Source organism: Pteronotus mesoamericanus, unplaced genomic scaffold (genome assembly GCF_021234165.1).
Source record: "Pteronotus mesoamericanus isolate MK-2021 breed Mesoamerican mustached bat unplaced genomic scaffold, CSHL_Meso_final contig_101, whole genome shotgun sequence".
Lineage (NCBI taxonomy): Eukaryota > Metazoa > Chordata > Mammalia > Chiroptera > Mormoopidae > Pteronotus > Pteronotus mesoamericanus.
The window spans coordinates 8,727,563-8,753,655 of record NW_026555001.1 but is presented as its reverse complement, the minus strand read 5'-3'; the positions used below and the strand labels follow the sequence as shown (position 1 = coordinate 8,753,655).

At 42.1% G+C, this 26,093-nt stretch overlaps 2 protein-coding genes across 6 annotated transcripts in view; one reads left to right on the top strand and one right to left on the bottom strand.

Moving 5' to 3' along the window:
• The window catches only part of CRIM1 (cysteine rich transmembrane BMP regulator 1), a 177,722-nt gene extending 168,661 nt beyond the window's left edge, over positions 1–9,061 (top strand). Inside the window, exons 15-17 of one of the 3 annotated variants that reach the window (XM_054567849.1) lie at positions 2,384–2,506; positions 4,904–5,094; positions 6,451–9,061. In XM_054567849.1, coding sequence (XP_054423824.1) covers positions 2,384–2,506; positions 4,904–5,094; positions 6,451–6,606 — 470 coding nt within the window. In that variant the 3' untranslated portion in view covers positions 6,607–9,061. Of the gene's footprint in view, positions 1–2,383; positions 2,507–4,903; positions 5,095–6,429 lie in introns of all 3 variants that reach the window. The other 2 variants (XM_054567844.1, XM_054567854.1) reach the window with 2 other exon arrangements.
• Positions 9,062–9,372: 311 nt separating this feature from the next.
• FEZ2 (fasciculation and elongation protein zeta 2) overlaps positions 9,373–26,093 on the bottom strand; it is a 38,539-nt gene continuing 21,818 nt past the window's right edge. The window contains exons 6-9 of one of the 3 annotated variants that reach the window (XM_054567861.1): positions 17,881–17,961; positions 15,585–15,660; positions 12,682–12,747; positions 9,373–10,344 (exon numbers count right to left, since the gene is read on the bottom strand). In XM_054567861.1, coding sequence (XP_054423836.1) covers positions 10,328–10,344; positions 12,682–12,747; positions 15,585–15,660; positions 17,881–17,961 — 240 coding nt within the window. In that variant the 3' untranslated portion in view covers positions 9,373–10,327. Of the gene's footprint in view, positions 10,345–12,681; positions 12,748–15,584; positions 15,661–17,880; positions 17,962–20,651; positions 23,004–26,093 lie in introns of those variants that run through there. The other 2 variants (XM_054567865.1, XM_054567871.1) reach the window with 2 other exon arrangements.

Sequence of the window (26,093 nt, the reverse complement as noted above, 5' to 3'; positions counted from 1 at the left end):
TGAGCCAGGGGCGGCTGCGTCCCCTCCTCCATCCCTGTGTCTCCCAGCAGCATTACACTGGAGGGTCCGGTCCTGCTCCGAGCACTGCAGCGAGCCACGAGTCAGCCGGCTGAGTGCACCCGTACCGTGCGGCTGTGGCTGTGATATGGGAGTCATTACGCTCAGCGTTTCACCGAGCTCGGCACACGCCAGCCTTTTGTTTAGGTGTTGTACAGACCAGCCCTAATTTGCGCTCTTCCAGAAGGTCCCTTTGTCCCCTAAGGAGGGTGGGGTGTTCTGCCAGGTCAGAAGCCTGAGCCCTTTTCAGAGCCCTCAGTGGGATACTTTTCATGTTCGAGCCTCTTCGGCCTTGTTGAAGGGGTAGCTTGAGAGTCAGAGGGTCACTTCTGTGATGTGTTATCACTCAGTGTGCGCAGGGGGCGGGCGGGGGGGATGGAGTCCTTAAGTGTTTTCATTGAGAAGAATGAAGGAAAAATACGTATTTCTCATTGGAGTTGTTTTATCTAGTACATGTCACCTTTGTTTTGCAAGTTTCATGACAGTTTTCCTAGTAACATTCTCTATATGATATAAATGGTGAAACTTGACCTTATTTATTCAGCAAAGGTTCATTCAGTGCCTGCCGTGCACAAGCAGTGTTGTAGGCACCGGCGAGACAGCAGTGAGTGCAAGTCCACACAGCGCACATTTTCGTAGGGAGAGATGGGCAGCAAACAAGGCAACAGTAACTAGATAGCACACAGGGTGCGGGTCCGGGCTGCGGAGATAGCACAGCAAGACAGAGGAGCCGGGGAGAAGAGAAGGTGGTTTTGTTTTACATAGGATGCTCAGAGAATGCCTCACTGCCAAGATGATGTTTTAGAACCCAGAAGAATGGCAGAAATCGTGAGGAAGAAATAGAGCCCTCTAGGTAGAGACTCAGCAGAAAGACGCCCTCGGGTGGGAACATGCTGAGCACTTTCCAGGGAAAGCGGCGGGGCGGGGTGGGGTGGGGGGGGAGGGTCTGGGTGGAGGCCCCCGTGAGCAGGGAGGGTAACAAGAGGCAGCCAGGGGCCAAAACACAGAGTCTCAACATCCGATAGTAGGATTTTATTGAGATAGAAACTGCCTCCAGAGTTTTGAGCACAGGAGTGAAGGGATGTGAGTTGCCTTTGTCCCAGGATTTCTTGGTGCTCGGCTGAGCGTAGACTGTGCAGAGGGCAGGAGTGGAAGCGGAGAGCCCAAGTCAGAGGCCCTCCAGGAATTCAGGCGCAAGGGCGGTGGCTTGGACCAGGGCGGGGGTGGAGGGTAGGGAGAAGGGGTCCAGTTCTCACTGTACTGTAAGGGTAGACTCAGTAGGATTTGAGTTAGATGTTAGATGAGTTAGTGAGGGAGAAAAGCCAAGGAAGACTGCATTGTTTTTAGACTAAACCGTGGAGTTGTACCTCTAGGGTAAAATCAGTTCTGTTTGGAGCACTTTGACTTTGAAATCCCCAGTAGACATCTAAGTGGAAATGAGAAACAGTGAACATTTAATCTAAAGTTCAGGAGAGAGACTGGAAATCTATCTGTACGTTTGGAAGTTGTAGGCTATAGGTGGTTTAAACCCTGAGACTGGATGACATCGCCCAAGGGGTGAGTGTGGAGAGCGGGCCCAGGGCTGAGCCTAGCGACCCCGCCCCCAGCTTCTCAGACAGTTTTGTTTCATGTTGTTGTATGTTGTTGATCAAAGTGTCTCTGTGATTGAAAATGTATTTACTGAAGATCAGTTTCCAATCTACACAGTTCCAGTGGTAACATAGCAGACATTTAAGACCTCAGTCAGTCAGCAGCTTCTGAGGCCTGCAGTCTATTCCCAGTTAGGGGGAGAGATCGTAGGGGAAATGGCTGAGAAATACATACGAGGAAGGAGATGCTTGAACTCCTTCACATCCTGTGACAGGTAAATGACTCAACAAGAGCAACAGTTAATAAAGCAGTATAGTATTTAGCTGGTAGAAAGTAAAAGAAATCCTTCCATTTCGGCCAGTCCAATGCTTGCACAAAATTATAGAGCCAACACCATTTGACTTGAAAAACCAGAGTATTTGACTCTGGTAGAAAAGAAGAAACTTTTTTTTCCTCTCCTTTTAAAAAAAAAAGTTACAGGGGGAGAGTAATGGAGGAAAAATGGGGACAACTGTAAATGAACAATTTAAAAAAAATTTTTTTTTTAAATAACATGTTTCCCACCCCTGCAAGGCTAGTAACTCTCTAGCAGTGAGGATGTAAATGCAGAAACTGGATCTTGCATGTCCCAGGACATAGTGTGTTGAACGGAATGCACCATCCATTTGGATTGAGGAAACAAAAACAGTAAGTAGCCCCTCCATCGTCTCTTATGAAGAATGTCCCCATCTTTCAGAAATGTATGTGCCGGAACCAACCAATGTGCCCATCGAGAAGATGAATCACCATGGAGAGGCTGACCTCGTGGTTCCCGTGTGGCCCACACCTAGTGAAAATGACATTGTCCATCTCCCCAGAGGTAAGTGCCAAAGTCAGCTGAGATCTCCCTAGTCTTAACGGAGGGTCTACTTTGTTTTGTTTTTTAATTTTTAAAACTGCCTTTAGATAACTTTTTAAATGGTATGCTAAAGTTCAAGTCTAGAGAAGACAGGCTTGGCTGTAACACATGTAACAACCCAGTTGGCTTACATCTGCAGGCCCCTGGAGTTCCAGCCCCGTATGTTCTGAGGCTTAGCGGTGATGGAACAAAATATGTCCCTTGTCCTGGGTGGAATTTCTAAGCCATCACTCATACTTATCTGTGTGATTAAACTTTGTAAGCAGAGTTAACAGTAAAATATTGACTGTCCCTTTGGATTCTGTTGTGAGCATTTAATGCCTTAGATTACCCCCTACCTCTGGGTAGTGTTCACTCCACGAGAGCTGGATTACACGTTTATTTTTTCACTCAACAGGTTTATTCTGTGCTTTCTACTTTTCTTGCTCTGCCCTTCCAGCTTTATATAATAGAGATGTTATTGTCTCTCAGTGGTTAAGTAGTAAAGCAAAGCAGGATTTCTGTCAATAGTGCCTTCTCTATAAAAGCAGATCTCTTGATCAAAACAGTATAGACTTGCTCTTAGCCATGACTCAGTACTGCCTTCTGTCTACTCCCAGGACATTTTCAAAGTCATTGCTATACAGTTTTTATATGTTTTTGGAAGAAGCAATGTTCATTGCTCAAGAGATTAATGGTGTTATGCTAGGTACTCAGTGTTATGCTTAGATCAAGCCAGATAACCCGAGAGCCAAATTCCTGGACAAAGCATTTTGGCTCCCCGTATAATTGTGTTCCTTGTGATCAAACGGTGACTAAGCATTATGTTTACATTCACGCAGTCAGTAGATATTAGTGATTAGTCTGTGCTCACACTGTTCCAGATGCTGGGCTTTGGTCAGAATAGCCTTACTTATAGTATCTTGAGGGTCTGTATATTGCATAGTAATATATCTCTGTACCCTGAGGAGAAATTTTCTCCTGTGTCAGTAGCAGGGAAATGTATGCTTCTCCTAAGCAACAGACTGGTTTTAATCTTAAAGACATTGTGACTCTTATTGGTGATACTTTATTTTCATGTTATGCTTTGGCTGCTAGGAAAGCTCAAAGCTAAATTTTATGGCCTGCTGTTAGCATCCAAACAGAACTTCAGGACTGCAATTTGTAAACAGACCTTAGTTGAAGTTTCATTTGCCTTTCACCAGGATTTTCCTTCATTTACTTTTTAAAAATCATCTTGTGTGCCATATATTCTGAAAACCATTTCCAATGTCATTTGGAATATGGTAAGCCAAAAAGTCATTCTTTTATACATTGTATATTGAAAGCCTGAATTCATCCATGTTATTCTTACCTTTGGCTTTTTTCTTGACGCCGATAAATACATCCTTTTTTTTTTTCCTCCCTTTCTATAAAGTATTACCATCTGTACTTCCTGTCCCCCCACATACAAAAGTATATTCATAAAAACCTGATTTTTAAACTACAGATACTCTGAGTCTCACAAAGTGGTGCTACTTCATGAGCTGAGTTTCCATAACAGTTTAGGAACAACTCCTTTTGATTGTATGTGTCCTATATCTTTCACTAACCTGGTCTTTGATACATGTAGACAATGTGACTACAGTGGCTTATTTGAAACTAAAGTAAGGAAACTTCCAGGGTGTGTTCCTGATTGAACTGTATTTAACTTGTTATCCCTGTCTACAAGAGTCATCGCAAGAATGATGATTAAAGGAACAGAGGAAAGGCATTCATATAAGCAAAATTAAATGTTGTCCCTTACGCAGTATATTAATAACTGAGAGAGGGAAATGATCTAATAGGCCTCGTGAGCCTTCAACAAGTTTATGGAAAGTAAGGCATTTTTGCTCAGAGCTCAGTAAACCAGAATACCAACCAAGAGACCAAGCTCATGAGTCCAGCTTAATCTTTACTATTACACTAGTAATTAGTCTTAGCTATTACCCTAGTAAGTCAAAGAATATACTTGTGTCTAATCTATTTGTAAGGAAGCAGAGCTAATATTTTTGCTTTAAAATGCTACAAGCCATAAGTTAATATTAAAATATTTTTAGTCGTCCAGTATTTGTCACGTTTTAAAGTCTAAGAACTTTTTTTTGACTAGCTAGAACCATCCCCCTGCCCAATTCTTAACCTCCTTGTACTAATAGTTCCTTGTTTATATCCATCCCAGAGAGTTCTGCCCTCTCCTAAGAGCTCTTTGAATCAGCACTAGCCTGATTCGATCATACTTTAGCCTTAACATACTGCGCAATAAAACCAAGTTGCTGATTTCTCTTTGGAATGTAATTAAAATAATCCTTAAAAATTCTGGTGTAGATATTAAATGTTTGTAATTTTTTTTTCCCCCCCTAGAAATGGGTCACCTCCAGGTAGATTATGGAGATAACAGTAGGCGGCACCCAGTCGAAGATTCTTCCCTGGACAGCATTGCCTCGGTTGTGGTTCCCATCATAATAGGCCTCTCCATCATAGTAGCATTCCTGTTCATCAATCAGAAGAAACAGTGGATACCCCTGCTTTGCTGGTATCGAACACCAACTAAGGTAGCATCCTGGAAAGTTTCAGTCTCTTGTCTGGAATGATCAAACTAGGAAAGCTTGCACGCCTATTATTTGCTTAAATTGTCTGTTATCTTTTATATTAGCCAGTGAAATTTTTACTTTGCTCTTCATAGCCCCAGATGCACATCAAGCTCAAGCAGTCAGACAGCTAGTATGGGCCTAGGGCTGGGTCACTGATTGGATGAATTGCCCACCATCCATCGGTCAACAAAGCCTGACCTTCCACAGACCCAGCTTCCTAAATTTACTCTGAAGTTTTCAAATAAGTATCTGTAGCTTGATTCCTAAGTCATTAGTTACGTAAGAAATTAAAAGCTAGTCACCTGGTATTTCTCAGTGTTCAACTTAGAATTGGGAGGGAAAAGGAATCATAAAGGGAGGCTGATGACAGAGAGGCGAGGAGAGCGCGCGCTCACTGTGAGGACCTGCAGAAGTCCACAGGGCTGGAGACGTGTCCAGGGGAAGCAGGGGCGGGGAAGGGAGCGAAAGATGAAGGGACTGCGTAAAGGAACACTAGACAAGGTAGAGAGGCAGATTTTATATGAAGGGAGAAAGAGTATGTATTTCTTGTGAAATCTGCGTATTTTCAAAAGCAAAACTCATTTTCATTAAAGGAAATAAATCGTGATGCTTCCCAACCCTGGTTCTACCTTTTGCATTTAGTTTTTTCCTAAGAAAAATCCTGCAACCTTAAGAATGGAAAACAGCCTGAATAATTATTTTATTCAATGTACCATCTAGATTACCCTTCCCTGTAAAATTCCATCAGATGGTTTAGCCTGCCTCTGGTTTTCTTTTGACAAGCACTGGGCGCAGCCTATGTGTTCGGCACGCGCTGGGTCAGGATACAGGGCAAGGACTGAGCAAGACGCAGCCGCTACTGTGCAGCGCTGGGGAAAGAGAGCCACTCAGGAAGTGCGCAGGGGAACTAGACACAGACCTGTTACACAGCCTGGGTGATTCAAAATTGTCTTAAAATCTGCTTGTCTGGTAACGTCCACTCATTCTCCAGCCCTCCTAAGTGCTCGTGTGCACTTCAAGAATTTGGAAAATACTCATTCACCTCACCAATCTCTTTTCCCCCCTCAATTCCTTCATCCGCTCCATTGGACGTAATTTATTGACATTTCACCTTTAAACCCAGTTTGTCAGTATCCCTCATAAAACTCCTTGGTCCTAGAGCAGATGCAAGCTCCACATAGTCTGTCCATCCGTGTCCTGGGAAGCTGTTATCCCACTTGCATTAGGTACTAAATTTGTGTTCATTTGTGATTTGTCAAAGCGGCTGATGCTTTGCGGTTTTTCCTCCTCTAATAGCCTTCTTCCTTAAATAACCAGCTGGTATCTGTGGACTGCAAGAAAGGAGCGCACGGCCAGGCGGAGAGCGCCCAGAGGATGCTTCGAATCGCTGAGCCAGACGCGAGATTCAGTGGCTTCTACAGCATGCAAAAACAGAGCCCCCTACAGGCAGACAACTTCTACCAGACGGTGTGAGGGCAGGCGAGTTGGACGAGGTTTTCGGAGACAGAAGCGACTAAATCTGCTCTTAAAAGTAAACTAGAATTTGTGCACTTGCTTAGTGGATGGGATTGGATTGTGACTTGATGTACAGCGCTAAGGACTGACTGGGATGGGCTCTGTCTACAGCGATGTGCAGAACAAGCATTCCCACTTTTCCTCAAGATAACTGACCAAGTGTTTTCTTAGAACCAAAGTTTTTAAAGTTGCTAAGATATATTTGCTTGTGCTATAACTGTAGAGATATTTGGGGGCGGGGACAGGTGAGTTTGGTTGGGGAAATGGGTGGGAGGGTGGTGTTGGGAAGACAGGTTGGTCAGCTTGGCTCGGGGGAGACACCCAGTAAAACAGAAGCGGCTCAGCGGCCCAGGGGATAGCTTTTCCTGTTGCTCTGAACACTGCACTGGTTGCAGCACACAGCTCAGGCCTGAGCGAGCAGGAAACAGAGAAGGCCTTGTGATCCAGCTGCCACGACCACCTAGGACGACCAGACGAGCGCACCAGAACTTTCGATAGCCATCCCAGGTCTAAAGCCACAGTTTCTTTTCTATAGTCACAACTGCAGTAGGCAGTGAGGAAGCAAGAGAAGTGTGAGGGCGGCATTTCTCTGAAGCGGGTTATTAAGGATATATACAGTTAGACTTTTTGCTGCTTTCGTTTTCTTCCAAGCCAATCAGCCAGTTCCTAGCAGAGTCAGCGAACACACAGGACCTAAAGTCATTTCTTGATGTGAGCACTGGAGCTTTTCTGACGGCAGCGTGGCAGGCAGGAGGGAGGAGGCGAAGGACGCCAGGTATTCCCAGGGGCTATACTTCCTTGTTTGTTGTTGCTTTGTTCTGTTAGATTGTTGGTTGTTCATAGTTTTCGTTGAAGCTCTCGCTTAAGAAGAAACTTTTTTTAAAAAAAGACTTTGGGGATTTTTTTTCCTTATTATATACTGATTCTACAAAATAGAAACTACTTCATTTTAATTGTATATTATTCAAGCACCTTTGTTGAAGCTCAAAAAAAAAATGCCTCTTTAAACTTTAGCAATTATAGGAATATTTATGTAACTATCTTATGCTTCAAAAAAAACAAAAGTATTTGTGTGCGTGTGTATATAATATATATAAACATATATATTTATACACATACAATTTATGTTTTCCTGTTGAATGTATTTTTATGAGATTTTAACCAGAACAAAGACAAACAGGCATTCCATATCAATGCTTTTGATCACTCACAAATTTTTGAATAACACAAAATCTCATTCTACCCACAGTTGAGTTGGGAAGAAAGAAGTGTGTGAGAGTGTGTGTGTGAAAGAGTGTCCGCACACGCCTGAGCAGTCGGCATCACACCTGCTATGGAGGGGGGATTCCTTTATTAAATCTTCCTCATTTGTATTTGCTTTTAGTTGGTTTTCAGTTCACTCCACCTGCCAGAAACACTGATGGCAGTTTATGTGCATCACTAATCAACTCCTGGATTTTTTTTTTTTTTTCAAACAACTGTTTGAAACAACTACTGGAATATTGTCCATAATAAGCTGGAAGTTTGTTGTAGTTTGCCTCAGATATAACTGACTGTATACTATAGTGTTAACTTTTCAAACAGCTCTTAGCACTTTTATACTAATTACCCATTTGTGCATTGATTTTTTTTTCTTTTAAAAATGCTTGTTGTGAAAGACACAGATACCCAGTATGCTTAATGTGAAAAGAAAATGTGTTCTGTTTTGTAAAGGAACTTTCAAGTATTGTTGTAAATACTTGGACAGAGGTTGCTGAACTTTAAAAAAAATTAATTTATTATTATAATGACCTAATTTATTAATCTGAAGATTAACCATTTTCTTTGTCTTAGAATATCAAAAAAAGAAAAAGAAAAAAGGTGTTCTAGCTGTTTGCATCAAAGAAAAAAAAAGGTTTATTATCAAGGGGCAATATTTTTATCTATTTCCAAAATAAATTTGTTAATGATATGATGTTACCAAAATAGATTTACATCAGCCTGATTATTATAAAATTTTGTTAACAATTAATCCATTCCTGGCATAAAAAGTCTTTATCAAAAAAAAATTGTAAATGCTTGCTTTTTGGTTGTTTTTTTTCCAATCATGGCCATATTATGAAAATACTAACAGGATATAGGACAAGGTGTAAATTTTTTTATTATTTTAAAGATATGATTTATCCTGAGTGCTGTATCTATTACTCTTTTACTTTGGTTCCTGTTGTGCTCTTGTAAAAGAAAAACAAATATAATTTCCTGAAGAATAAAATAGATCTATGGCAGGCACTTGGAGTGTACTGTTGTACAGTTTGTTTTGTTTTCTTCAAAAACAAAGCTGTAAGGGGAGGGTTTGCAGTGGGTTCTTGGCAGCAAATAAACACTTTGAATCTTAAATCACACAATGTAACTTTCAAAAAATTCCACACCTGGGATTAAAAAAAAAAAATCATCCTTTTGTTTTCAGGTTGTCGGCAGCTCTGCAGACTGTCCGGCCACCGGGCCCTCTCAGGGCGGGGCTGCCGCGGCTGAGGCCAGGGTCTCACAGGGCCAGAAACACCCGCTCCTTACTGTCCGGGGCTAATCAGGGCTCCGCCAGTCACGCTCTGTAATGACGGACAGTGTGTGGAAGAGTGAGAGGGCAACCATCTAGCTCTGCAAGGGAAGAAAAATCATTAAGAACTATTCCCAAAACTCTGAAAATAAAAATAAAGCTCTCAAGCATACATTACGCATCAACATTTATTAAAGGACACGGATTTGATCAGAAATGGCAAAAGTGCTTCGTGACTAGTGCTGTATCCATCGGTGGCTGTTTCTAGAATTAGTACTTTAGGAAACCACAGGCACGAGTGAAGGGGTAACACGGCGAGCCCTGGCTGGTGTGGCTCTGGGCTGAGCGCTGGACTGCAAACCACAGGGTGACACAGTAATGGGGACTGGGCAACGCTGCGGCTTACAGTTGCGTAAGCACCTTAAGGATAAAAACTCCTTTTAAAGGACACTTCTCCACAGACACATGAAACAAAACACAGACATCTTAAACACAAGATTCTGAAAGTAAATGGCAACTTCATGGTTAAAATATAATCAAGGCGAAACAAGCAACAACCTCTAAAACGAGTCATGGCCAACAGTTTCGCTGTTCGCAACTGTTAAGCCAAGATAACACATATTCTGGTTTCGCTGCTTCTGGGAACAGCCTGAAATTCAACTGCAGTCTCTCTGGACAATACTGGTAGGTGATATTTCTAGTGACCATTCTCTTACAAAAATCAGCGATGGTCTTTGCCATCACTGGAGAATAGCTATAGTATAAATCTCTCAATGCTTTAATCCAGTTCTTCGATGCAGCTGAGATCTAGAAAGCCATGATACCTCAAATGGGCATACGGTCAGTTAATGGGAAATAGAACTGCACATGCATAATTAGTATCACAACACCTTAATCTACAAAGTTGGAGAAGTGTTCATAATTGTTAGCATTTAACAAAAAAACCATCCCTAGATTTCAAAATAGTTCTCTTGGTTCATAATATAAAGAATTAGGGAAGGCATGATCTATTAATACTGAATCACAAACCCAAGTTCAAGGGTGCTGAGTTCCCAGTAGCAGGAAGGCGCTGTAGCCGGCGTTCAGAGGAATGCTGCAGGAAGTCGAGCTTGTAGTCCGCAAAAGGTAAACTGAAGTGATGCTGCCCTATGTGGGGCAGAGAACTAGAGGGAGGAAAAGAAAACCACCAGAACTGCATATTTTGTATATACATACACAAGATGTATATTCATTTTATGTATCTCTTACGTCTATATAAAAACACCATTAAGTAATGAAAACTAAATAGTAATGCAAGGATCTATAGCAGCAATTAAAAGATTCTAAAAAGCGATACCCACCAATGACAAGTTCTCAAGACGCCTGTTAGAACTGCTACAGAAATGAGACACCAGAAGCCCACGTTTCCTAGGGTACCACTTAGAAGCCTGTAGCCCTATACTGTGAGGCTTGTAACAAAGCAAACAGCCTCCCTGCGCCTTGCTCAAAGGCGCAAGTCTCTGCACACCTTTTCCTTCCCGTCTGGGATCGGCACTGGCAGCCCTAACTACTAGCCTTTGGCACTGCAGGTGAGGTCGGGGAGAAAGGCCGTCCCACCTTCCTCAGGCCAAATGAGGCCACTCTCCTACCTCCTTTCACATCTCACCTGCACCCTAAAATTAAGGTGGTAATTTAGGCAGCCAAGCCACAGTTACTGGTGTCAAAACAACAGAGAGAAAGCCCACCAAGGAAAAAGAGGGCAAGCTCCCCTTGGAGCAACACTGCGTCCCAGGCAAATGCTTTCCTGGTCCCAGAGGGAGAGGACGCATCAGCTGGTTGAGGGATTCTGGGATGGGTGGAAAATTGCGTTGAAATCACCTACATCCTCACCTTCCCATGCACCTGAACACCTCTGAGCACTGCGCTCCCCTCCCTTCATGTCCTTGCACTAGCGTTAGTACTCTCGTCTGAACCCTAGCTCCTTTTCCACCCAGTCCTTACAATGCAAAAGCACGACCAAACCGCAACACGTGCACACAGGCAGCTCAGCAGAAGCAGGTCCAGGACAGGCAGACCTGGGCTCACAGGGGAGCCGGCAGCCTGCGCATGGGAACGGGTGGACGCGCTGCTTCCGGGTGCGTAGGGTGCAGGTTCACAGCTACAGCCCGGGTTTTAGAGGGAAATTTTTAAGTCATTTTCCCCCAGAGCGCTCAGTTCTCTGCGTGATAAAATTCTTCCCTGAAGTCATGATAAAACAGAGAAGACTTCAGAAGCTCATCCCCTCTGCCCCTCATGGCAAGGCCCTGGGGACCCACGATAATTAAAAATTGACGTTCCTTACATAAGTTCATCTCATTCCTGTTTCACATCTATAAAAACAAACCTCAGAACAATCCAGCTTTCATACCAATGCTAGCACAACAAAAGCAAACAAAGATGTCAGGTAGTGTTTAAAAACTCAAAATATAATAAAAAGCCAATGTCTTTTCTACCCTCTGTTAACTACTCCTGGCTGGTCAGCTCCACATCAAGTCTCTTACAGGTGATACCCATGTATTACTGCCTTTGAGCTCCTGGTGTCTACCAGCGAGACTGCCTCTTCGTGAGAAAGAAACATCCCATCTGAGTTACCGAACATCTCAGAAATCCCACCCTTTCTTCTGTTCAGCTAACAACTGACAGGGGAGAAAGAACCGCCCCCTCACCCCGCCCCCGCCCCCACAAAAAGAAAAGTTACCAGAAGAGGTTGCTCTTAACAAGTGGATCAAACACTACACGGTGCATTTTGTGATCCTTTGAAAATCTGCCACCTGAATCACTGCTACTTTCCAAAAATAATTTAATTGAAAATTATTGGTTTTGCCTAGAACTCCATTCCTCAGTCCCCTCTTCATCATCCAAACCGTGCTCCTCCCCGAGCACAGCTGGCAACCGCACCAACGCCTCAGTCATCCGCCGCCCTACCACGCCCACCCGTCTGCTCCTGATCTTGCTCCTGAGATGTGCTGCTCATTTTTCACTGTGCGGGGATCACGGAAGACCCTTCTTTTCCTTTTCCCGGCTCCCCTCCCTGCCCCTTACACAAGTCCACTTTCTGTCCCCTCTGAAACTCCTAACTGATTTGTCTGTCCCCTCCTTCCAGCAGCCTCACGAGCCTGCCCTTTCCTTCCTATCGTCCCCAAGACAGCAGAGACCTCCCTTCTCAGCCCCGCGCCAAGTCAGCAACCGAGATGCATCATCATGGCACTGTGTCCATAATATTTCCTCCATTCCCTGCCTCCATGTTTATAATTTAGTCATGGAAATGACGTCCAGCCCAGGAGCTCAAGTAGAAGTCAAATTTTACATAAACATTATTTATAACATTGGTAGCATAATTAAGCCATGCATCCTCACCCTGTGCACATAAAATTAATAAAGGTTGTGCATTTGAAAGTTATTTTTAATCTATTAGCAAGACAATGCACTTAGTGACTAACCAGAACTTCCCAGCTGTTGCACACAGCCATTGTAAAACTCACCTTTCAGTATATAATCGGTTAACAAGCTCGGAACCTTTTCACTGTCATCTTTCATGGCACGAAGAACTGCGAAATAAAACGGAGGGAAAAGGCAACAATTCTAAATTCAGGTCAAAAATATCACTTAATTTCAATCACTGTAGCCTTAATCTTAAGTAACTATGGTATAATCAACCCATGCCAATTATTATTTTATGCTCGACTCTGTATTTTAGTTGAATAAGTCCTCATTCAGGTAAGGCTATTCTGGTTCCCTGAGAGTTACTTCCCCAGTTGAATGAAGAGTGGAGGCAGGAAAGAGAAGCCTGGTCATTCACACAGAGCCTCCTTTTCGTCAACGCTGGAGCGCGGGGCGAGCCGTAGTGTGCGTGTCTGTGAGCTGCGGGGCGCAGGGGAACCTCAGGGCTGCAAACATCACAGGCTGCAGGAACTCCTACATACAGGAGTCGTCAGCTACTCTCTCCAAGCAGCATACCTGCCAGCCTTCTTGGACATTTTAAAAGATCAAAATGAAGACCAGATGTTCATGGAGCAGCACCCGGGTGGGGGCCGCCGCCGCCGCCACCTCCAACTACTGAGGAGCCAGGGTGACTTAGCCTTGTCTAAAGGGAGTCTGGTGATTTTCTCTCTAAGCCAAGGGGGGGGGGGGCGGGGAACGACCACACAGGTACAGATAATCCTACAAATAAATACCATACTTTTGTCGTGATTGGCAACTCAAATTTTCTCCAGAGCATCCCGGGGAAAATGCCCCGCTACTTTTCCCCAGACACATGACAGTACTACACAGCAGAAATGTCAAGTCAGCCTTCCGGGGTTTAAACCCCACTCTGCTGCTTCCTAGCAAGTGACTTAATCACTCAGGGCACCAAGGTCCTCGTCCGTAAAATGAGAATGGCCATCAGACCTGCCTCAAAGGCCTGCTGTGAGTATTCAGTTACTAATTCAGACATGAAGGACTGAGACTATGTAACATATAATATGCTACCTAAGCATTATCTGTAATTATTAACATGACCATTATTCTAATTCTTATTACTGTTATGATTGCACCTCCAATGGCTTTAATCAGCCACATCCCCACAAACACTGTCTCTCCACGGGAATTCCATCCACAGGTGGTGCGAACAGAGGCTCAGGTTCTCCACCAAGTGCTCAGGACGTGACCACTTTTTGATTTTCAAAGTGAAGGTCATCCTTCCATCTACTGTCTTCACAACGATCCTGTCCTCATAGCTGTATTAACTTGGACATTCACTGGCACACTCTATACACATTCGCTCACCCAAAGATTCCAAGCGGCGTTCGACTATGAAGATACCATCTAAGAATCTGCCTAAGAACATTCTGATATGGGAATTACGATGACTTTGGTTTGACCAAGTAAATGTTTGTCCTTGATCTGAGAAGGCGAGGCCTCTCTGTACATCCTGGTGTTCAGGCACTATTTATGTTCCCACCTTAGAGGGCTGCCATGTCCAGGATTTCTGCTTCCAACCGTATTTTAGATTTGTTTTCAATTCTACATAAAATCACATACCAAAAGCCAGCATCATTAACAGCACCGTAGATTGGGCACTAAGAGGCCCAGCCCTGTAATTAACCATTCCCCTGTGTGATCTCGGACACTCATAATTTAAGTTCCTCATGAAAATTAGAGGGCTGGCCACCCAGTTAATCTCTTAATTCTTTATTTCAGACTGGCTGGCATCACTTGATTTATCCATATTTAAGTATTAAATGCCTTTAAAGTATTAGTCTCCAAAGGAATGAATAAAAGCTTCAGGTCAGCAGGCAGGCGGCTGGCAACACAGACGCTCGCTTCCTGCCTCGTGTCCCCCGCACCCCGTCGCCACGCGCTTCATTTCCTAAGTACCGGCCGACAGCATCATTAGTATCCGTCATGTGATACTGCCCCTTCAGTGTCACAAATATTTACAACCAGAAAGAATCGAGTAAGTTGGCAAATTCAACCCCTTCAGGAAAAACAAGGCTGAAACATATACAGTGAGGAAAAGAAGGTTTACAGTTGTATGTAAAAACAGTTTATTCTTCTATTATTATTATTTATTAATTATCATATTTTCTATACCAAGGAACTGTAAGCCCACTTTTGCCCCACCCTGTACATTAACTTATTTACTCTGAGGTAAGTGGAGCAATTATTTTTAGCCTCATTTTTTACTGAGACCAAGAGAGGGTGACTTCCAAGGATATCTCTGTATGCAACAGGAGCAGAACCAGAATTCAAGGCTCATTTATGCCTCTCCTCAGAGAGACACTCAATGTCATGTATAGTTAAGTCTCTATCACGTATTGTTGGACTTAAAGTATTTTTGTCTGCTATATTCGCTAACGTTTCCCAAGTACCCAGAACATGACCTGGTACAGAGTAGGTCTTCATCAAATGTTTGCTGAATGAATGTTCTTAAAATATCACTAACAATTTATGGTTTACCTATAATAGCTATTTCCTAGAGTTCTACATGCATTAAAAACAGAGAGAGAGCGCACACGCTCCATACTTCCAAATCTTTCCTATTCAGCGTTAACAGTCGTATTTACATAAGACCCATGAAGCACCTTATTTATTGATAAACGGGAATGTTCTTAAACATGCAAAAAGGTAATGGAGAATCAAGTTACATTTTTTCTCCAAAAGTGCTTGTACATATTTTAAAAGCCATAAAATTAAAAAAATTTTTTAAAAAACCATAAATCCAGTCTAGATTTAGTGTTGTGTTAGATGTCATAACCATTTAGTTTCCTTCTCAAAAGAATAAAAAATGAGACCCATCATTTACTTTCCTAAATCAACAAAACAAAACAACAGCATAGTCAGGCAACTAAAATCAGTATTTAGAATCAGCTAAAGGTAACAGTTTAATGTTGTCTTTACTCACTTTTTGTTAATATTTGAAGATCTTCAACAGATGGTGGTCCATTTTTTTTCTCATAAGGAATAACTGTTGTCAAGTACTGCCAAGTTAAAAAAAAAGTGTCACTTAAATCTGAATTACCTGATCTGCAAAAATTAGTTACTAGAGGTCTACTTGATAACATGAAACCTGAGAGACTTCAGTAACAAACACAGGTGCCTCAGCTAGAGTGCTTTTTTTTTTTTTTACCCCCCTCTTCCCTGCTTCATCCAAGTCCACTGTCAACCTAAATAGTCACTTTTTCACCTTTCAGTTACTAAAAATTTCAAAGGAGTGAAATCTTAGGATGATTTGTCAATTTGTTCATTTTTAAAGTGAAGTCTTATCTAACATTCTCTTTGCATATTTTTCAACACATTTTTAAAACAGTAATTTTAACTAAAAACATAGTTGTAACAGCTTTGTATAACAAAATAATTCCCAACAGTCAAATACTTCTGTTCCAGACCATTTTTTTTCTGGTTGAACAAAATGGTCACGTGAATAATTTGACAACTTTAAAAACACGTATTACATACTTCCAGATACTAAAATAAAACACATTTACCCAAATAATTAAGCGGTGTATTACTATCATTATTTTTTTATTATTATTGTTTTAAATAATTGTATGAGTAGTTATAAATGTTTAAAGATATTAAAGGAAAAGAGAAAAGTGAAAGCGAGAATGGCCTAAAGGGAAATGAATCATGAAAATTCATGTCTGAAATTAAGACAAACTGCCCAGTTTACTAGTGCAATGGCTCTCAGGTACCAGGGTTATGTCCTATAACTGTGTCCCATAAAAGCACAATCTAAAAATTATTGTCCAGATTCTCCTGCTCTGGCCACTCCACCAAAAATTCCTAGCTCAGTGCAGTCTGCAAATGCTCATCTAGAGACCCCCGTTTTCCGTGGTACCTCCTCAGCCCCTGCCCTACACCGCGGCTCAAAGCCTAATCCTCTGATTCTATCCCACTCCGTCAAAAAACGAGAGACTCACTTAACAATAACTGGATCCCTAGTTCAGAAAAGTAGAAAAAGTGAATTGTTCAATCTTTAAGAAACTCAGTTTTCCACCCTCTTTTTGGTGTAGACCTCTCCAAAGTTATGCCCCGTTGTACAACCGAGTATGTTTCTTGTGAAGAATACCCAAAAAGCGGGAAAAGGTATATACAACAAGCATTAAGGATGCATTTAGTCTACTGTCCAACTGCCCGCCTAGGGCTTCACTGACGGCATGTGTCACAGACGGCCTGGAGCAGGACCAGGAAGCCGTCCTTGGCATCCATGCTGCCTGGCTACACTTTCAAGCCTCCCAGCCCCACTCCCATGTCTTGGGTCAGTTTGGAAGTTATTTTGCCATCTTGTGGGTTTGAGAGAGGTGAGAAACACCAAAATTAAAAAACACCTCAACCATCCCTGCATGGAACCCCTTTATAAGCTGCAAATGCCAGAGTGAAGGATTATTTAATATTGATTATTTCCCTTAAGTAATAAAAACTATCTTCAGTAAAAACCCTAGCTCAAATGCCTTCTTTTGATAAACTGCCCACAAGCTGCATTCTGCACACCTTCTGAACCTTTACTTAAGGGCTAAATTGAAGAGCTTTGTATTGGGGATGAAAATTTCAAACTGCAAAAAGTAATTTTAAGCAAACTTGATGTGGATGTGTTTCCCATGTTTGTTGAAATCATAATACAAAATTGTTAATAACAAGCAAATTGCTGTACTCATATCCATGTATGATTTTTGTATTAAATAATGCTTCATGCCTTATTTGATAGACAAGTGAGCTGGCTGACTTTATGATATACCTTGAAAACACATGAATATCATTTAAAAGGAGGTAAGATAAACTCCATAGATATTTTTGACCTAGAATGCTAATCTAAAAGATATCAACATCTGGCTTCCTTTCCCAAAAATGACATCTTGTTTCTTATACTTTTAGAATTAGAGTAGCATACTCTATCGTTATTTTTTCACAATTATATATTCTATACATGCAATTAATTGTATTTTGTTAATATCTATTTGTTTAAAGGTAAAGTGAAAAATGGAGCTCTACGTGTACTACGAATGCATTTAGTCTATTATCCAATTTGAAAAATGCTTTTTCCCTAAAGGAAAATTCTATATATGACCCAGACTATAAATATAATGAACTTTCATGTCTCTTTTAAGCAACAGTCTTAGTAAATTAGTCAGCTTTCGGGACCTTCACTTACATAGGAAATGAAAAAGCAGAGAATGAGGAAAATAAGGATAACCGAGCACCTGTTTCTCTCCACCTGAATTTCCAAAGGTGTGGCGGAGGCCATTCTGAATGACATTTGAGATCCCTTCCATGCTGAAGCGCTAAAGGCAGCAATATACGGCCCGGAAGAAAGGACAGGAAAAGAAGTTCAAAGACTATTAGTAAGAATGTAACTTCATGGCTTATGTGCCCAAGAGGCAAGCAGTTAGAAAATGCCACTATTCATTCAGATAAAGCAGACAAATCCATGCTGTTTTTAAAATGTTTTTGCTTCCATTTCTTTGCAAGTCAAATGCAAAAGCAACTGCTTTTATGCCACTATATTCATGAAGTTTTCCTAACGTAGCTGATAATTTGCTCCAATATAAACATTGTAAGTTGAACATGTATCTGTTTTATGCAAAATTTACCACACCTTTTTTTAAGATACCTTTTGATATCATTTACCTACATTTTTAACCAAAGTCTGAAAACCTACTATCAACAGTATGCATATTTGCAGCCTGAGTTTGCACCTTTCTATCGTAAGTCTAGAGAGCATTAACTCAGCATTCGGCGAATGAATTGGAGAGCTGATGGTCACTTCTCACTCACGCTTCAGGCCACCATCACTGCCTCAGTGCAGCAAATGCGAACCGGCAGAGTACAGTGGGTCCCACGCGCCTGCCAGGCCTGCCTCTTCTGCAAAGACTTGTTCGCTCTGTTTCTGGAAAACAATTCTAGCTTCTTTCTCCCAGCAACCTCCAAGACTTCCTAGAATTCATTGTACTGAAAAGGGAATATTTCTTTCCCAACGTCTTATCTTGATTTGTATCCATTCTACCATGTCATCAGACACAGCGAAAAGGGTCCCCTGGCACTTCAATGGCAGCTGAGTCAAAGGACTGACATGCATTCTTACACCATGACTAACTGAGAGGAAAGGCAGTATCTGATTCACCCGACGGTTCCATTCCCTGGAATTTTAGAGGGGAAAGTTGACTCTGGAAACACATTTGAGGTGTGTAGATAAAGAATATTTCACAAGGCTCCCAGGAACAGAAAAAAGGCAAACAAGCAATGGTGTCCGCCCTGAAGAAATGTACAGTTTAGCCTAGTGGTTCTCAAAGTGTGGTCCAGGGACCCCCGCCCACGAGGTTCCAGAAACACTTTCAGGGGTCCCTGAATCTAAATTATTTTCCTAGAAGTACTAAGACATAATTTGCTTTTCTCACTGATTCTAATGACCTGGAATGAAACATTCCAAATAACTGGATGCAGAAGCAGATTTGAAAATCCAGCTCAATTCAATTAAGCCAGATATTAATGAGACTGACAGAAAGGCACAGCAAAGCCACTTTTGCTCTCTGGATTTTCTGAAAGTTATTTTTCATAAAAATATTACTTACGTAAGCATTAGTGAATTTCTTATTGGTATTTTTAAATGAATTAATACATATGTTAAACTTTTATCAGCTTTAATTTCTGATACAGTAAATATTGATATATATAATATATCACCAATATAACCTATGTATACAAAATATAACCTATAAAAACAAAAGCTCTTTTGGGTCTTTGATGAATTTTAAGACTGTAAAGAAGCCCTGACAACAAAAAGTTGAGAAACACCAAAAGGTTTAGTTTTGGAAGGAGCTAAGTGGATCTGCGTTAGCCACATCCTCAGGGATATTATGAGGTCCCTCGACCCACATTTACTATCTTATGGGAGCTCATACAACTATGTTTCTCCAAATCATCCTTCTCGCCCCTCCCGTCCCGTCCTTCCCTGTGTTTTAAGCAAGAATCAAATGGCTGGTCAAGGTACCTCAACTGAACATGCTTCATTTTGCTGACAGCGTAACTATTACCTTAGACATAATTGGCTTGTTTTACAAATAAAACCTACAGATAACTGTTTAGATCTTTCACATGCTATCATATAATTTGTTCACTTTTTTTAAAACAGATTATCAAAAGGGATGACTTATCTTGGTCTCCAGGATCTAAAATAAAAATTATGGGAAACTCTTTTCAAATAAACATTAACTCATTTTTAAAATTCTATTAAAGGTATTTCTTTCCAAAAGCAGCAAAGAGAAAAATACTTAATTTTCATATTATCTGATTCCATTATCTATGGGCACATTAAAACCAGATATAAATTCAGAAAACCTCAAGCAATACAAAAAATTTTAGAATCCATTTATCAAGAAACTAAAGTATACTTTATATTTGAATAGCAAGCACTTCATAGAAACACTATATTTTTTTACTTTGCCAGTTGGAAACCTAATTTCTATTTCTGAAGAAAATATAAGGTGGATACAAATTCTTAAATTTCTAAGCTATATATATATAATTTAGGTTTCCTTACTAAATGTACACGTATTGATATTGCTGAGCCATTTCAACTCCTGGTAGCTTGACTATTTCTGAAAAATGACTTCCATGCAACCGTAACTCCAGACTTAGTGGAAATAAATGAAAGTGCAATCAAGTGAAGCCACAGTAACTTGGAAAAATACAAAACTAACAACTGATCCTAGCAAAAGAAGTCAAGGAAAGGAACCTCTAGCCTCGTGACTGACAGTAGCTGAGTCAGTAGCTGTGGCCAACTGGGCCTCACCGCGTCCCGACCAGGCCAGCACTGTAACGTGGCAGCCGGTAAGGCTCTCCTGCCTCCTGTTCCACTGGGGAAAAAAACAGACAAGAACATCAGCAGGCTTGCGCGAAATACAAGGAAACAAAGCTCCAGTTGCCATCAACTCCCAACCTCCCCAGGAATCACGCAGTAACAATTTTCTGCCCTCACAATCTTTTCAAACCCTCCCTTCCTGCTGGCTCTTTCCCTGAGGCATCTGTAAATTCTTGAACCCCTGACCTCATCTCCTTTCCCCAGGGTTTCCTGGAACAGCTCTCAGGTGTCATTTCTTTGATGCTGAAGTCCACAGGCACTTTTCCGATCTGAGACAGCGAGACAGCCAGCGAGCTCTCCTCCTTGCACAAACTTGTTCCTCGATTCCTGGACACCACACGCTCTCAGAATCTCGACCGCCGTGTCTCTGGTTACTTCTTCTGAGAGGAGCCTCTTTCTGTGCTTATCTCTTAGACCCTGGTGTCCCCAGGGTTTTGCCCCTATTTTTTTCTCATGGACACTCTCTGAATGTTCCCACTCGATAGTTTCAACTTTTGCCTCCAACAATCTGCAGTTCCACTTTGCTTAGATCAGTAAAAGGCTAAGAACAGAGCATGACACATCGGAAAGGCTCAGTAAACATCAGCTGTCTTTACTGTCTTTATTCTTTTATATTTAATGTCTTATTGGACACCTGTACCTAAATATTCCTAAAATTCATATCCGAAACTAAATTCATCCTCCTCTCCCTACCAAAAGTCAAACAAAAATAAGAAACCGGATCCTCCTTCAGCATTTTATACCTCTCATTCATTTAAGTCAATTCTTTCAAAAAATGTATTTAACCAGTTATTATTGCAGGTATTAAGGATTCAAAGTAAACACGTCAGCCAAGACCCCTCCCACCCTCAGGAGCTGACATCGCAGTATAGGAGGGGCAGAAAAAGTACAAGTAAATGAAGTAGAAAACTGCACGTGATGGATGTCCTGCGGATAGCTACAACAGGGCAATTAAAAACTGGATGTCTACTTTGTACCAGGAGGTCAAAGGCAAGTTCCCTGAGGAGGCAACAGCTGAGCTGAAACATGAATTACACAGCCTCCCAGATGAGCTACAAGGGACAATGTACAAAGGAGATTCTCTCAGACAATAAGACCCCAAGCAGCCAAACTGGCCGACCAGGGAGTTCGCTCTGTGGCCAGTGCACAGGGGTCCTGTGTTCTCCAGCAGGATGTGAAACAGCAGCTACTGGGCGCTTCCATTCTCCCCACCTTCCGGTGAGTTGGTATCGCAGCAGCGCTGTCTTCTCTCCATCTGTGTGTGTGCTGAGATGAGAGGCTTAACCTTTGCACCATCGGGGGCCACATCCAGCGCTGACGGAAAGGCCAGCCAGCCCCGCAAGATGGCACCCTGAGGCAGGACACAGTGAGGTTGATGGGACCTGCCTAGCTCCCTTGGGAGGAAGGGTATGTGTGTGTCTCTCTAACACTTACCAAGTCAAAAATCAGTGACCTGACCCAATCCCTCCCTCCCCCAGTGGCGAGCCAGTCAAGCTCCTTATTTCTCTGAACTGCAACTACTTTCTCATCCCTACTGACATTCCCTTGGCTCATTTCTTACCTGAACGACCGCCGCAGCCTCCAAATCAACTCCTTATTCCTAACGGTCTCCCTCCAATTAGTTCTCTTTGAAACACTGAAGCTACCCTTCCCAAAGACAAATCTGAACATCTAACAAGCCACTTAAAACCTCTTTTTGGTTTCCTACAGCCTTTAAATAAAGACCAAATGCTACAGTGTGGCATCCGAAGCCATCCATTTTCTGGTTCCAGTTTGCTACTTGCACAGCCTCTCTTTGACTTACTTCCTCTTTCTCCTTCTAGCTTTGTCCCTCCAGTTCTAGTCATAATGAATAGCCCGCAGTTCCCCACATGTCCCTAACTGTCATCTCCAGGAAATTGCCCATACACTTCCTGTCCTCAGGACTCAGTCCAGCCTTTCCAGACCCCTAAGCCGAACTAGGGCAATAGCAATATACACACACCTACCACAGGACAGTGCCAGGCAGAAAAAGCACTAAAAACACAGCTGTCGTTTTCAGTACAGCAACACTATACCTTCGTTCCTCCACCTCGACACCACTGACATTTTGGGTAAATATATCATTCCTTGTTGTGGGCGCAGGCCCATGCACTACAAGGTGTTAAATGGCATCTCTAGCCTCTACTCAGCAGGACGCCAGTGGCACTGTCCCCCACCCCACCCAGCTGTGACTTTGACAATGACAAACATTTCCAGACACGGTCTGGTGGGGAGCAAACTGGCCTGGGTGAGAAGCACTGCATGAAGTGAAGTGAATGGTTTGTCAGCAGGTCCCCAGCCCACAGGCAGCCCGCTCCGGAGGCTGGGATCGCTTTGTGTCCTTAGCCCCCAGGCCTGGCACGGAAGTAAAGATCCATATGTGTTGATAGTGGTAAAAGAAAAGACAATCACGGTATTTTTTCAAAGTGAGATGAGCCACAAAATCTAAAAAAAAAAAAAAAAAGTAGAGAAAGAACAAGGAAAATTATATTAGTTAGATCATTTCTTTATTCAATTCAATTCAATTCTCGAAATCTGCAAGGAGAGAAATGATGCCTCTGCTTCTTTTGCACTCCCATCCTCGGCGCGCAGGCGGCATCGGACCAATAGCCACCAGCTTAAACTGCAAAATTCCTCAGCAATCGCTGCCCATGCCAACAACATACTTCCACATTTTTATATGCAACCAGGAATCACACCTTAGTCAAACATGTTTGGAATCAAAAAATTTTTCAACAGTCAAGTTGGACAGAAAACTGTCAAACTAGAAATCAGAGATCTGGTTTCTCTCCCAGCTCTGCCACTATCTGTGTGACAGGACAACAGCCCCGACCCTCCCGAGGCCTGTCTCCTCACCTGTAAAACAGCTGATTGAAATGGTATCACCATTAAAGGCCTTATTTGTAAATTCTATGAATCTATGAACTGATTCAACCCAGAGACATTATTTTTTATGAAGACAGATCAAAAGCACACACGCCTGCACACACACATAGCAGTGCAGGACTAAGAGGTCGCACGGAAGCGCTCTGGAGTGACAGAACTGCACGGCCCGAGGACAGTCAGATATCTACTCCAAAGGCTTCATTTTTGAGTGAGAAGTGAGTTCATTTTGAGAAGGGAGAAAGACTAGGTAGGCCTCATTCTCTCCCCACCCCAGCAACTGGCACAGGGACCGGGTCAGGGCAGGCACCTGGCAGTGCGCGCCAAGCCAGAGCTGGGACGCTCCGAGGCCAGAGCCCATGAGTCTTAGAGCCCGAGATCACCGTATCATAAGGCCTCTTGCCGTTTTGCAGGAGAGATTTTTTTTTTTTAAACAGCTAAAAGGCAAAAATAATCTGAGGGTGAACAGAAGATGACATGACAAGATATAAAGTTATTTGTCAAATATGTAAACAACAGACTTGTGAAAAAGACCACTGAAGGACCTGCTCTAGGAAGTCAGCATGAGGTTAATAAACTAAGATAAATAAACTGCACTGGCATCGTTTGTAAAACAATAGCGGGACTAAGAAACATAAAACCCCTCAGATAACAAAGAGTAGCAAGTCGAAGATCAATGAATTAGGAGGCTCAAGGATGGGAGAGACCAGGCAGCGAGAGAGAAACAGGAAAAGGGCCTGAAGAGCGCACAATAGCTCCTGCTTTACAACGGCCCTATAAATTCCAAAAACAATATACCCTTTGGAAGGCAACATGAAACTTAAAAAGATAAAACCTCAGAGACAGATTAAATTTACTTTTTAGTAACCTTCACCTCATTTAGAAAGACTACATTTACAACCTTGGGAACAGATGCAGTGTTATTAGGTGCTTATGGTACTTAACTGGGCCAGAGGGAAGACTTTCTCTACGCTTAAATTTTATAAGGAGGGAGAGGGAGAGGAAAGGGGCGGGAGGGGGGAGATGGAGGAAAGTACCACAAATGTGTCACAGCACTAACAGACCTGAGTCTCGGGTTAGGAATGCTCCATGAACTAAGGGACATTCAATGCAGATCTGTTACAGCTTAATTAATGTAAGCAACTGCAGTATTAAGTGTGTCTGAAAACCTAATCCTGCCTCCAGTTAATCTGCCATCCCCAAATTTGAGGTAAAGAATCCAAACAGTCACATTCAAAGTGAAGAGCCGGTAAAGATACTGTGAGCCTAAAATTATTTTGTTATCTATCCATCCTTCCCCAAGCCCCGCTCCCATATCTTTATGGAGTTAACAGCTCTATCAAATGCCCTTCTCATAAGGGCGTTGTTCATCTACACCCATTTGCAAGCAGGAAAATGATTAAGCAGTACGGCATTCACTTTATTGGTCCCCTCTCCACTGACCAAGTGCCAGGGCAAAGTGACAGGGCAAAGACGGGGACAGGGCTCACTAAGCACAGGGCTTCCATCACTTGCCAGGCCCTGAGGACACTCGTAATGGTCTCAAGACCATTTCCTCCCAGGCTTGAGTCTGCACTGAAGTCTCAAAATCAGCCATTCTCTAGAAACGTTTCTCAGACTAAACCAGGAGCAACAGAGTGTAAATAAGATACAGAAGATTTTTTTTTTTAATCTATAAAAATCTGAAAGAGCACAAAAAAATAAGCTAAGATCTCTGAGCCCATTCACAACAGACCTGCGTAACTCGGTATTGGAAAGTGCGCGGTGTCGAGGGTTCATTGCACCAACCTCTGCATAGCTCTGCACATCCTCACTCCAATGCACACTGCTTTTGTGACCTAACGCCTCTACTGAGCTTTCAATAACTCACTTAGGAAATTGCAGTAATAATGTCTATTTTGTAGGGTTGTTGTGAGGATTCAATGAGATCATCCATGGGAAGCACCTTAGCAAAGTGTTCGGCAAATGTAAATATTCAAACAACGTCTGGGTTGTATTTCTTTAAAAAGACTAGAGTAACACTGGGACAAAACACCCATGGAGAAGTAACCATATCTTTCTACCTTTCTCCAGAACAGTAAACACAGTATTTCAAGTTCTCTCCAAAGAAGTAAAATGGCAACTGAGAAATATTAAGTTCCTGATTATAGTCTCTAGCTTAAAAACTGAATGTGAAGAAAAGACACTACTGTCTATGACTGAATATAGAAATCTGCCAAAAAGCTAAAACAGAAAACAAGTAATATTTTTAGGTAATTCACCATCTTTCTTAACAATAAAAAGAATACAGCTAGACCACACTACATCAACTAAAAAGCAACTAGAATCAGATATAGTATCATAGTTTGTCAATTCTTTTCTAGAGCCCTTAACAAATCAACTCACTCTACATCGAGCATATTCACCAGGTCAACTAATTTCGCAGAGAGAAGGATCCAAAGCAAAGCAAAACAAGGCCAGGAAATTCAGACTATTTCTCCTACCAAACTTTTAGCCTCATCTGACACCAGCTAATACAGATCTCCACCCAAGAAATCTTTTAAAAATTTCAATATCAAAGCTCAATATCAGAAAAATGATTAGGAAAAGTGATTAAGAAAGGCTTTTATCTAACCTATACTCCATTAATATACTTTATACTCACAAGGTCCA